This window comes from Danio rerio, chromosome 25 (assembly GCF_052040795.2).
Source record: "Danio rerio strain M-AB ecotype USA chromosome 25, GRCz13ab, whole genome shotgun sequence".
Taxonomy (NCBI): Eukaryota; Metazoa; Chordata; class Actinopteri; order Cypriniformes; family Danionidae; genus Danio; species Danio rerio.
In genome coordinates this window covers 24,860,994-24,875,000 of record NC_141045.1, presented here as the reverse complement: position 1 = coordinate 24,875,000, position 14,007 = coordinate 24,860,994, and the positions used below count along the sequence as shown (strand labels likewise).

The window sequence follows — 14,007 nt, the reverse complement described above, 5'->3', positions numbered from 1 at the left end:
ATTCGCCTTTTTGGATGGAAACAGCTATTGATCCATTCAGGCGAAAGTGACAAACTACAATGTTTGTATCAGTTTTACATCACAACTGGTTTTGAAGCACACTAGCTAATCGATATCTGAAAAACTAACAATACTATTATTAACTAGGGCTGGGTGGTATATCGTGTTTGGGGATATATCGATATGATTCTCCAACGCGATTCGGTGTTGTCCAATATCGTTCATATCGATATGGTCTAAAGCCACACGTGTGCATTCTGCGCGAAACAGACCACTCCAAGGTAGCAAGCAAGCTCCACTTGGACAAATGTGGGCATGCTCGAATGATTCACTCCCTCAATCATACAAAAGATTTGTTCAAAATTAACGAATCATTCAAGAACGACCCATCACTGATGGATACTGGAAATGCATCGTATATCGTCATGCCTCCTAAAAATACCAGGATATGATTTTTTGCCCAAAACCAGAATATGATTTTTTGCCCATATCGCCCAGCCCTAATACTAACAGTTAAAACCCCTATTTAATACTCACAAGACCTTTAAAAAAAAAAAAAAAAAAAAACTTACCCTCAAGCCATCCCTTCTGTTTATGACTTCTTTTTCTGTGAGGTAAATACAGTCGGGAGTAGTTTTAAATGTAATCCTGGCTCTTCCCTGCAATATAATGGTGTTGCATAGTGACTTTTATTTTAAAGCTTTCAACAGAATAACAGATACGCTGCTAGGGCTTAGTGCATGTCTTATTAAGCAAAGTATTGCATTTTTGTTACAAACATAATTCTTATTTTTTTAAATAATGTTGGGTCCATTTTATGATAGATTTATGCTCTTTTGGAAGCTTCAAAATAAAAGCCACTATCCAACACAATTATGCAGCATGGAAGAGCCAGGATAAAATTTAAAATAAGCCGACTGAATTCATCTGATAGAAAAAAACATAGAGGATGGCTTGAGAGTAAGAAAATTATTGGGGAAGAATTTTTTTTTTTTTTTTGCGGTGAAATTTTTTTTTTAATAAATTGATTTGGATGTAGGCTTACTTGCTGACTACTCTCTCTTTTTTTGTAGTAACACTTGATTCAAGAAATGACACACTTTAACTTCACCAAACAAGCATGTATTGTGAACCAGACTATCATTACTGAGGATTCCTCAATGCATAAAACATCATTCCTTGTGACATTTCTCTCTCTCTCTTCGTTCTGTTCTTCCAGAAAGACCCTCCTCCTGCAGAGTGCAAACAGCAGTAAGACTCAAGAACAGACAGCCATGGCACAACTCGGCTGCTGTCAGCCAATTAGACGGTGTGGATGCAAACCTAATTTCCTCGTGGACTCGCAACACTAATGCAATAGGAAACCAAACGCTGTTTAGAAAATGCATGTTTTCTGTACTGTTTACTTTTTACAGAGATGACCTCAGTGTTTTCGTTCATAAGACGTGTGATATCACACTCTGAAATCTAGCCGACAAAACGTGTAATGTAATGATTTTCTTTCGGAAGAAGTTTCTATGTTCAAAATGTTTGTCTGGAGCTGGTGTGTGAGTGAGGGCAAGCAAAGACACCCCTTGTATTTTGAATTCTTAACATTCATATGCAACCATTACCATTTTTGCAACATAGCAGGTTCTTGGACACTCCCTAGATGATATGACCTCCCAAATGGCGTCCAGTGTAGCATCACTCAGGGTTTTTCTTTGCCAACAATTTGAACCTGCTGCGTTTATGAATTTGACATTCGCTGAAATTTCCAGTTTCACTGTTACAGTTTAGTTAAGAAGTGTTTTGAAACTGGAAGCTGAACGATGTGGATTATGGTAATAGAATACTTATGGTTTGAATTTAGGGTTGGGTGTCATTGAATTCCCAAATACCTATGTGACGTACTGCATATCCATGCCATGCACGTTGACACAGGATTTCTACCATATTTTATTTCGCCATGTGATTACGTGTCGAGTTGCTCGATTCATGCACAGAGTTTCATCTATTACAGTATTAAGAATGTTAACAGCGGGTCTATCCTCCTCTATTTTGAACTGTGTGCAAGCCTTAGCCTTATCTGGAACTTTTTCGGGTTGTAATGCAACATTGTTTCCATTTTGTACAAAATAGACAAAAATATTATATTAAATGTTGTGGGACATGATGCCACAAAGTCTTGTTTTTTTGTTTTGTTGTTATTGTTTATATATTTCTTATTAGATTAAATGTTGTAGGTTTTTTTATTCATTTATAGTGCTCAAATTGGGTGTTCCTTTCAAAGGTGAGTGGGCTTGACAAACCACCTGTAGAAAACATTTTTATCTTTCAGGCAATATTAAATGGGACATGATGCCACACAATTTTTTAAATATCATTTTTATTAGATTAAAGGTTTTAGATTTTTTTTAATGCATTTTTATTAAAGGGTTAGTGGGCTTGACAAACCACCTGTAGAAAACGTTTTCATATCTTTCGCACTCTATTAAATGTTGTAAGACATGCCACAAAGGTTTTATTTTTATTAGATTAAATGTTAATATTTAAGCATTTATATTGCTAAAAATTAGTGTGCCTCACACAGGTGAGTGGGGTTGGCAAACCTCATGTAGTAATCACTCTGACAATCTATTAAATGTTGCAGGACAAGATGCCACAATGTTTTTATTTTTTATTTTTATTGTTATAACTTTTCTTTTATTCAATTAAATGTTATGGATTTTTTTAAGCATTTTTTAGTGTCCAAACTGAGTGCTCCTCATACAGGTGAGTGGGCTTGACAAACCACCTGTAGAAAACATTTTTATCTTTCAGACAATATTAAATGGGACATGATGCCACACAATAATTTAAATATAATTTTTTATTAGATTAAAGGTTTTAGATTTTTTAATGCATTTTTATTAAAGGTTGAGTGGGCTTGACAAACCACCTGTAGAAAACGTTTTCATATCTTTCGCACTCTATTAAGTGTTGTAAGACATGCCACAAAGGTTTTATTTTTATTAGATTAAATGTTAATATTTAAGCATTTATATTACTCAAAATTAGTGTGCCTCAAACAGGTGAGTGGGGTTGACAAACCTCATGTAGTAATCACTCTGACAATCTATTAAATGTTGCGGGACAAGATGCCACAATATTTTTCTTTTTTTTCTTTTTTTTTAATTGTTCTAACTTTTTATTCGATTAAATGTTATAGATTTATTTAAGCATTTTTAGTCTCCAAACTGAGTGCTCCTCACACAGGTGAGTGGGCTTGACAAACCACCTCTGGAAAACAAATTTTCATATCTGTCACACTCTATTAAATGTTGAAGGACATGCCACAACTTTTTTATTTTTTATTAGATTAAAGGATTTAGATTTTTAAAGCATGTATAGTGCCCAAACTGAGTATGCCTCTCAGAGATGAGTGGGCTTGACAAACCACCTGTAGAAAACATTTTCATATCTCTCGTACTCTTAATAAATGTTGTGAAGTATGCCACAAAGCTTTTATTTTTATTAGGATTTTTTAAGCATTTTAGTGTCCTAACTGAGTGCTTTTCTCACAGATGAGTGGGCTCAACAAACCACCTCTGCAAAACAATCTTTTATATCTCTCGCACTCTATTAAATGTTGTTGGACATGTCACAAAGTTTTTATTTTTTATTAGGTTAAAGGTTATAGTTTTTTCATGCATTTATAGTGCCCAAAGTGAGTATTCCTCAGGTGAGAGGGTATGCCAGACCACCTGTAGTAAACACTTTAATCATTCTGACAATCTATTTAATGTAGTGGGAAAAGATACCAGATTAAAAAGTTATAGATTTTTTTAAGCATATTTAGTGCCCAAACTAAGTTTCTTACACAGGTTGGTGGGCTTGACAAAGCACCTGTAGAAAATGCTTTTATCTGTCTCGCACTGTATTAAATGTTGTGGCACATGCCACAATTTTTTTATTCATTTTTATTAGATTAAAGGTTGTAGATTTTTGTTAAACATGTATAATTTCCAAACTAAAGTCTGCCTCAAACAGGTAAGTGGGCTTGACAAACCACCTGTAGAAAACACTTTTTTATTTCTGTGATGCTGTTTATACCAGACGTGACATGCACAGATAAATCTTGATACTCACACATAAATGAACGCATAAACATTTTGAGTTAACTTGCTTCAATCGCGAGTGAAATTCACTTCACAATAGACGCGGATTCGCATCAAAAACAGGGCTTCAGTCTGCACGGTGACTGTAGCTTCATTGCTAAATGGCTAAGATGGATATTATTAAGAAAATAATTGTGTTTGTGCTTTCTGAAGGCTAAAAAATCTAAGTTGATTAGTTTGGAGCCGTGTCTAAGTCCCCTAGAACCTTTCAGAGGTGCAGCAGCTCTGTGAGTTCATGAACTCCTCCAGAAACTGTACCTGGATGATGGAAGCTTTCAGCTGTGGTTTTGACCAAGACAAGCCCAGTTTGATCATGCCGCAGGGTGTCTATTTGCGTCTTTGCATTGACTTAACATATAAATCTCTCACGCTTGACCCTTATTCCACATCTGGTGTGAATGCAGCATAATACTATTAAAGGTTGTGATATAGGATGTTTTTATTTTTCATATTTATTAGATTAAAGTTTATAAATTGAATGCTTTTATAGTGCCCAAAATGAGCGTGCCTCACACAGGTGAGTGGACTTGAAAAACCACCTGTAGAGAAGACTTTCATCTCTCTCACTCTATTGAATGTTGTAGCACATGCCACAAAGTTTTTATTAGATTAAAGGTTATAGATTTTTGTATCCATTTATAGTCCTCACCCTGAGTGGGCCTCACAGAGATGAGTGGGCAATGGGCAAGCCTGTGCTTGCATGGAATCGTCAGAGGAGCGGAGTGAAAATGTGTTTTGATCTATGAGTGCAATACCTAGTTCAACCACTGGGTATCAAACTGCACTTTTTAATTGACTCTATGCACGAATTCTGCTGACGTGTTTCCGGTAGAATATAAGTCAGTCACTCTACTTCCGTATAACGCCTTCTACAGTGAAATCTTATAGCGGCGGAACCTAAATGCATTCAGAGCATGGCAAAGAAAACGGAAATTTACCCTTACATTGATGAGGGTCCTGTGCCAGTGGATGCCCGGCATCTGTAACATCATTATTGTTCAGTTTTACAACCCACGGCAGAAGATTAATGTACCGGATGAGGCTTACAAGTCTCCGTGAGGAGGTGGAGTGACTGAAAGGAGATTGCTTCGATGCTGCTTTTGGTGTTTTACAGCTCTAAAAGTACGATTAAAAGTGATGTACTACAATTTAACCCAGAGGAAACAAGTAACAAGTTGTAATTGTATGTTATATTAAATATTACGTTTTTACCATACTATAGTAAATTGTATTATACTGTACATATTGTAGTCCTTAAAGGGACTAAACCGAAAAGAAAATGAATTAATATTGTAGTAGTTACAACTTTCTGTTAATGAATGCAGCAACATACTGTAGTATTAACTATCAAAAAAATTGCAGTATAGTTAATATGTGTGTGTGTGTGTGTGTGTGTGTGTGTGTGTGTGTGTATACACAGACTAAACATTCTAGTGTCATGTAATAGGGAAATAACAAACTGAAACAAATGTGTTACAAGTGTTTATAAGCAAAAGCTAATACATTTCTTTCTGTTTTATACATCTACTTGCATTAAATCTGATTTAGGTTTACAACTTGCATCCTACAACATACAGAGTAACGTGTCCAGAGTAAGCGCAACTGTGAGGGAGACACCGTCCATGGCATGGCTGAGGGTCCGCACTGAGCATCATGAAGCAACACAAGATGGACAGTCATCATCTCTTTCTATTACAGCGAGCATCAACCAGATTTATACAATGGCTTGCCCTCTGCCCATTAGTAAAAGCTTGAGCTAAAGATTAAAGAGTACACACACTGTAGATAATTTATATGTTGTTGCCTGCGCTGCCGGAATATAAAGTTGTCAATATAATAAACATTAATTTTCAACATAATCATTTAAACATATATCACAGAACAGTTTGAGTGAACAATTGCTCTGCACTAATGTAAATATAAATAACTTTAGATACTTGCACTGCAGTGCATAGAGAAATATGCAATGATTACCTTCATCAAATGTACCACCTCTGACTTTTGATAAAACTCTGGCAGGCAACTACCGTCAGAACCCAAGTGATGCTCAATCACTGGTTGTATTTAATTACATTTAATGTTGCCTTTTAAAAAAGATAATGGTTTTAATATGATTACAAGAATAATGCAAAATGCATTTAAGTCCCATTAATGTAATGATTGGGATACCACCTCCAACTCATTTTGAACACGGAAAACCCTGAAATATATAAATATAAAAGTAACTAGACATTTGCACTGCAGTAATGACCTAAACTCTGAAAGCTGAACTACACTGTTTTAATTTACTATGATCTTTTATTTGAAGCTGCTATGACACACTCTACATTGTAAAAGTGCTATAAAAAACATGAATTTAATTGAATTGAATGTTTTGTGAGTATGGAGTCAAACTTGGCCCTAAATATTAAGTCAACCAAATCTCCTAGAATTTAACTAATTGTATCTGCTACTTTCTACAGCTAGAGACTGTATGTTTATACCATATTCATATCTTTAATTAAATCTGGTTTGTATTTAATTTTAACAGATTGATTCTAAGGAATCTGACAATAAAAAAATTAAAATAAAAAATAAAAACTCACTAAGCAGTGAATGATAAACTTCATCATTATTCATTTTTTGAGTGTATAGACCTACAAGCAGACTAAAATCAAACAGGACAAAAGCAACCCAACAATCACATCTGTGTTTTGAAAACCACATTCAACCCCTTAGAATCCAGACACGATGTTTTGCTCAGACAAATACAGATCACATGTTCCTATGAAAATATTAATACATTTTATTACATGTAAATGTCACATTGATACTTTCCAAACCTTATCAAGCTAATTTTTTGTCCTATTTTGCAGAAATGTAACACTTGAATTGACCACAGAAAGATGTAATTACTTTGTCCGCATAATTAGAAGGAAATTATAGTGGGAAACTGATCTCTAACCAAACCAGATTCCAGAAACCTTCAGCTATGTGAGGAATCTCAACACTGACAGTTTTGGTTCTGCGGTCATGAACGCCGGCTCTCCACGATTACACTGACTTGTGTGACATACTTCCTGGCATTCTCTTAGTATTTTTTCAAGTGTGTAATCCAGCTAAAGCGGGATGGGTTCTGTGTGGTATCATTCCCACTTCCACACCTCTTGCTCTGGTTTCCTTCAGCAGTTTGTGAGGTTGCTCAAAATTATCTTCAAATCTTGTTATACTTAAAGTGGTATGGGCAGAATTCTTCTGCACGACTGACTGCTGCTTTTTATCATCGTGGCATGGTTGGAATGACATTATTAGCATTGCAGTTTGGTGATACTTAAGAGCATTAAAGCAATTACAGCGGGGAAAATAAGTATCACCGTGTTATTTTCCTGGGAATAAAATTTCTAAAGGAGCTGTTATCATGAATTTGAACCAAATTTAGGTAAAAATCCAAACAAAACAAACATAGAAATAAAACAAAACAAAAAAATCTGAAAAAAATGAGATGTGTAGTATCAATGAAATGACACAAGGAGAAAGTACAGAACTACTAAAATGTACGTAATACTTTATATAAAAGGATTTTGGTGATGGCAGCTTCAAGATGCCTCTTATATGGAGAATGAATTCACATGAATTGCTCAGTTGTCACAGACCTCAACAGTGTAAAACTCTTGATAGTTCTGTGGGTCTTTTCTATCAAATCTAATCCTTATTTTATATTCTCTATTGGATTCAAGTCAGGTGATTGGCTGGGCCATTCCACAGCTTGATTTTCTTTCTCTGAAAGCATTTGAGAGTTTCCTTGGCTGTGTTTTGGATCATTGTCTTGCTGAAAAGTCCACCCTACTTTCATCTTCATCATCCTGTAAATGTAGATGTTGCATTGAAGAAGCAAATATTAATTTACGTTGATGAAGGGCAGAAGGTTGCTACAGAACTACTGTGAAAGTTCAGCTGCTGTCTGGGCTTTAACTGCCTTTCTAAAACCTCTCTTTTACCATGTGTTCAATTCTTTTTTCCTGCGTCATTTTATTTTATTTCACATAACCAGACCCACACGGAATCTGCACACGCAGAAATCTGCAAATGTTTAGCCCATCATGAGTCTATTTATTCACTTGTAAATGTGTTAATTTATATTTATTCAGTATTTAAATTAAGTTCACTAATATTATTAACAAATATGAAAATGTTCGTATGATTTTTTTTTTAGAAATACAGTTTGTAAAGTATTGTTTTTATCTTTATTTAAATATTTATATGAAAAACCTGCTTTAATTACAAATTAAGTGGATCTAATTGGATTTGCATTGTAAACATTAAATAAAAGTTATTAAAGATATTATTTTTATTTTATATATTAGGTATTTAGTAATGACATCCCCAAAATCAGTCCACATAAATCCGCAGATTTTTTACTAAATTCTGTGCAGAAATAGCTAAAAAGGCCCGCAGATTCCATCTGGCCCTATACATAACTTAATTTGTAAACTAATTAGATTTGTTTTCTTTACATATATGGATTTCTTTGATTGTTACCAACATTCTGAGAAAATTTCAAGTCAATAGCTATGTTTCCATCCAATAATGCAAATTAAATTTATGCGCATAAAAGGCGTGCAAATAAAGTAGCGTTTCCATTCCATCCAATGAGTCAAGGAGAACAAAATCGTCACTTCCTGATTAACCGCCGGCAAATATTAAAAAGTAAAAACAAAATTTACTGTGGTAGGAGAGGCTACGTGAATTTTTCTTCATTTAATAAATAACTTGCGCCTTACACTAGGCCGACACGGAATGAATGCATGGTGGTGTTTGAATGCATGAGATGCGGAGCACAGACGCTCTTGAAAGTTCGGGAGGTCATTAATAATATAATAACTAATAATATTAGTTATTAGTTTTTATAATAATATAGTTATTATTATTAAATTTTAATATAGTCATTATTATTATATTATAATATAGTTATTATAATAACTAATACTGAAATAGTTAAGGCATTTTAGAATGACCAAAATAACATTTCAGATGTTTTACGATGTGCTCAGCCTGCTGGTTTATCTATTCACACAGATTTTTATCATCACATGATCTCATAACAAAATCACATGATCTTTTTTTATTGTGCATACTGGAACTTGTTCAGTAAAAGTGTTTTCATCGCAGTTTATGATCATCTTTTGTTATCGAATAAAAAGTTTATCCTACTCAGTTTTGCACATATGTAAAGTACTTACTTAAAATGAGCAAAATTAATACAATTCTTGAGTCGTTTTTTGAAAACTTAATAGTTTTATGTTTAATGTACTTAAATTTTGTAAAAACAAATAGGTTAAATAAATCAATTTGTGTTGGGGCAACATTTAGTAATTGTGTGGATCCCAGCATTTTTTACAGTTTTCACCAAAAAAGTGTTTTGTAGTTTACACGAATTTGGCAACTTGCTTAGAAACATTACATGGTATTGTTACCACTTTTTTTATACTCAAAAGACACTAAATCTTTCACTATATTGTAGTGTCTAATATAGACTGAAAAACTTCATATGAATACAGAACAAAGAATCTCTTATTTAGTGTTGTCTGTTGGCTTGGAGAAAGTTCTGACTCCCCCACAGCTTCAAATGTCATGGCCATTGTGGTCTCGTCTCCCTCCCATCAGATACATATAAACACTCTTTCTTTCTGCCCCTCTCAAATTTTCTCAAATTATAATGCCACTTTCGCTGTCCCGAGTAGGTTCTATAAATAGGTACAAAAAATGGGACTTAATAATTTAGTTTCAATATATATATATATATATATATATATATATATATATATATATATATATATATATATATATATATAAATATAAATTTCTGAACCTAATAAAATATGTGTTCAGCATAAGGAAATCACAAACCGTGAGTCTCAGTCATCATTGTTTCCTTGTTCTCATGTAAATCCTATGGTTGTAAAATTCCAGCCAATCAAAACAAAACTCACATAGATGACAATCCACACAGTATTATTAATATACGCATGTTTGATTGGCTGTTTGTCAGAGAAATTACAAAAATTATAATTATTTCCCTTTATTTATAAGTACATCTAAACTTATATTAAACATACTATGCATTTGGGAGTTTTATTTTGAAAAAGAGAGAAGCAGGCAGGCTAAAATGGACCAGTTTTATGAAGCAAGCAGCCATGCTTGACCACAAAACGTGGGGTATACATATGAAAAATTTATTCAGCTCTACCCCAAAGAGAAAAAGGGTCCATTTGAATGTATCTTTTGTTAGTTTAACATGTATGTTATTAAATTTGTCACATATGTTTGTATTGAGGCAACAAACACATGTAAACTGCTGAGTATACATTAAGTGTGCAATGAATGTTTATTCATGTCATTTCACTTAGATCTTAGGCTTAATCTCAATATTATTTGTACTCCACCTTCCGCTTGACCCTTGAAAGTGTAAAGTAAAAATGTAATGTGTATGTATATAGAACATTTATTGTGTATGGCCATAAATTCAAAGCGCTTTACAATCATGAAGGGGGGGTCTCTCCACAATACCACCAGTGTGCAGCATCCACTTCGATGATGCGACGGAAGCCACAGGACAACGGCGCCAGTGCGCTTACCACACCTTATCACACACCAGCTATTGGTGTAATGGAGAGACAGTGATAGAGCCAATTCGGTGGATGGGGATGATAGGGAGGCCATGATTGTAAGGGCCGATAGAGGGACTTTAGCCTGGACACCGGGGTTACACCCTTGCTCTTTTCACGAGAAGTGCCATGGGATTTTTAATAACCACAGAGAGTCAGGACCTCGGTTTAACGTCTTATCCGAAAGATGGCGCCCACTGACAGTGTAGTGTCCCCTTCACTTTTACTGGGGCATTAGGACTCACACAGACCACAGGTTGAGCACCCCAGGCTGGCCTCTCTAACAACTCTTCCAACAGCAACCTAGTGTTCCCAGGTGGTCTCCCATCCAGGTACTGACCAGGCTCAGCTCTGCTTAGCTCCTTGAAACTGTGTGAATGGGTTGGGATAGAAACTACGACAGATGAACACATCATCATGACGTCACTAGTGCACGTTGCGAACTCCATGGATGCAGCGTTTTCAATTTATTCATATAGCAATTAACCATAATGTTCTACACGAGTGTTGATGCTAATCCTCTGTGAATGAATTGAAAACTTTGTGTTTTTGTCGTTTTATCCATTCCAGCTCCAAGACAGTTGATACATTGGTTGCCTAGTAACATAAAAAGCTTGCACACTATTTACTGATGTCAAATATGTGGCACTGTCGTTAGCAAAATTCAGCATTTTTCCCCTACCTCTTTTTTTATACATATTTTTTATTTCTCTTTTTTTAAAGGAAGAAATAAAAAAGAAAAATAAATAAATAAATACAATACAATACAATACAATAACACATCGGAACTTAAATGAACAGTTGACTGGTCACCAGTTTCCTTACAGGTCACATTAACAAATCAGCCTGATCTCACCAGAAAACGTAAGTATTTTATGTTTTGTCAGTTTAGTGGCTAACTCGTATGAATACGTACGAGTTCAGTCGTATGAAAATATACGATTTTAAAAAGAAGGCACCCAAACTCACCCCTAAACCCAACTGTCATTGGGTGATGAGCAAATTGTACTAAATTGTACAAATTAGATCGAACAAATTCATACAAATTAGTCACTAAATCAAAAAGTATTCCAGCATAATTTTTACGCAGCACATGCCATTCCACCTGCAACCCAGTACAGGGAAACCCCATACACACTCATATTTACACACACATACACTATGGCCAATTTTATTTACCCATTTCACCTATAGCGCATCTCTTTGAACTGTGGGGGAAATCGGAGCACCAAACTCCAAACAGCCGGGACTTCAACCAGCAACCTACTTGCTGTAAGGCGACAGTGAGCCACTGAGCCACCAAATTACCCCATGTGTTTCCATACATTAATATATGTGGTTAAAACCGAAACTATAAATACATCTCTTTTTGCCATTTCAAAAGTTCACACTTAGCTGATGATTGATTATAAAGCTTGTTTGGCATGCTGTCCCAGGAGAGAGAGCCCTGAGCTCATAAGATCCTCGAGCCCAGGGCTCCCTCCGGTTGCAAGGCGGGAGGGGAGTTTGAGCTTAGGTAGATCTTGAAAACTCCCCTGCTGTAGTAACCAGTGAACAGTAAGTGATTGCTCTTGGGAGAACACTATTAGGAGCATGTCTATGAGCTCGGGGAGAAAGTGAAAACTCCACACAGAAACGTCTGCTGGTTTGGTAAAGCCTGGAACTAGAGATGATTCTACAAAATGAAGATCGCAGTGGAATGTAACCCAGGGTATTTGTAGTAGTTTAGGAGTCGTCTGATTGGATGCAATGTGAATTGGATATTGCAGATCCAGCCGCTAGCAATCATTAGCATGTGATTCTCTCGAAATTAGTTTATAAATAATCTTCACTTCTTGAGTATAATTACAAGTTACACAAATCCACAACCCAACTCAGGAGGAACTGTGACCTTTATTTCCATAACACTTTATACAGTTAGATGGACATACAATAAGCCTAATAAAGCTCAGTTACAAAGTTTTGTATTTATAAATCATGTTCAATACATCAAGCTTTTTAACTTTCAAAATGTAACTTGTTTCCAACCAAAGTTTTTTTTTTCTAAATTATTACTTGGATAAACACTCACAAAAATACGGTCCATTTTTAATTGATATTATTCTTTTTATTGAATACGTATTTTTATACTAGCTGGCTTAAATGTAATGGTGTTATAGGCTAATTAAAGCCCTGTTTTATTATGTTCATTGTTTTGAAAAATATTATTGTCAATACAATAAGGGTTAATAAAAAAGCCAATTGCTATTAAAAATGTTTAAGTTATTTATCAATGTGGACAGCATGTTCTCCCTGTGTTTGCGTTGGTTTCCTCTGGGTGCTCCAGTTCCCCCCACAGTCCAAAGACATGAAGTACAGGTGAATTGGGTAAGCTAAAATTATTTGTAGTGTATGTGTGTGAATAAGTGTTTATGAATGTTTCCCAGGGATGGGTTGCAGCTGGAAGAGCATTAGCTGTGTAAAACATTTGCTGGATAAGTTGGCGGTTCATTCCGCTGTGGTGAACCCAGATTAATAAGGAGAGTAAGCCGAAAAAGAAAATAAAGGAGTGAATGAATTTAGACTATTTTATTCAAGATGATTAGTCATCCTGAGTGTGTTATCTTCTCGTTCATTGACTTTTTTATTTTATTTGATTGAATATCAAACATTTTATTTATTTTTTCATACATTCATTCATTTTCTTGTCGGCTTAGTCCTTTTATTAATCCGGGGTGGCCACAGCGAAATGAACCACCAACTTATCCAGCAAGTTTTTTACACAGCGGATAGCCTTCCAGCAGCAACCCATCTCTGGGAAACATCCACACAAACACATTCACACACACACTCATACACTACGGACAATTTAGCCAACCCAATTCACCTGTTCCGCATGTCTTTGGACTGTGGGGGAAACCGGAGCACCCGGAGGAAACCCACACAAAGGCAGGGAGAACATGCAAACTCCACACAGAAACGCCAACTGAGCTGAGGTTTGAACCAGCAACCTTCTTACTGTGAGGCGACAGCACTACCTACTGCGCCACTACCTTATCCTATTTATTTTTTTTATTTTTTATAATGGAATCACTGTGTGTACCTTACTAATTCAAAGCGGACCACATCGCATTCTCAAGTCCCCCAAACCCTTTTGTTTGTCTTTGAGTTTTATGTGTTTGTCCTCAGCGGCTTAACACCACAAACTTGAGACCTTCAAGTCTAAAACTTTCCTTCAAGTCACA

At 35.4% G+C, this 14,007-nt stretch overlaps 2 protein-coding genes across 4 annotated transcripts in view; both read left to right on the top strand.

Moving 5' to 3' along the window:
* The window catches only part of nap1l4a (nucleosome assembly protein 1-like 4a), a 28,012-nt gene extending 25,848 nt beyond the window's left edge, over positions 1-2,164 (top strand). The window contains exon 15 of one of the 3 annotated variants that reach the window (XR_015525569.1): positions 1-546. This exon is cut by the window's left edge and continues 896 nt beyond it. Coding sequence is in view for 1 of the 3 variants with exons in the window: in XM_087310459.1 (XP_087166585.1) it covers positions 1,220-1,255 (36 nt within the window). In the remaining 2 variants the exon portion in view is untranslated. 3 annotated transcript variants of the gene reach the window in all.
* LOC147837707 (uncharacterized) overlaps positions 1-14,007 on the top strand; it is an 838,558-nt gene that overhangs the window by 680,015 nt on the left and 144,536 nt on the right. The gene's annotated exons all lie outside the window — the stretch shown is intronic.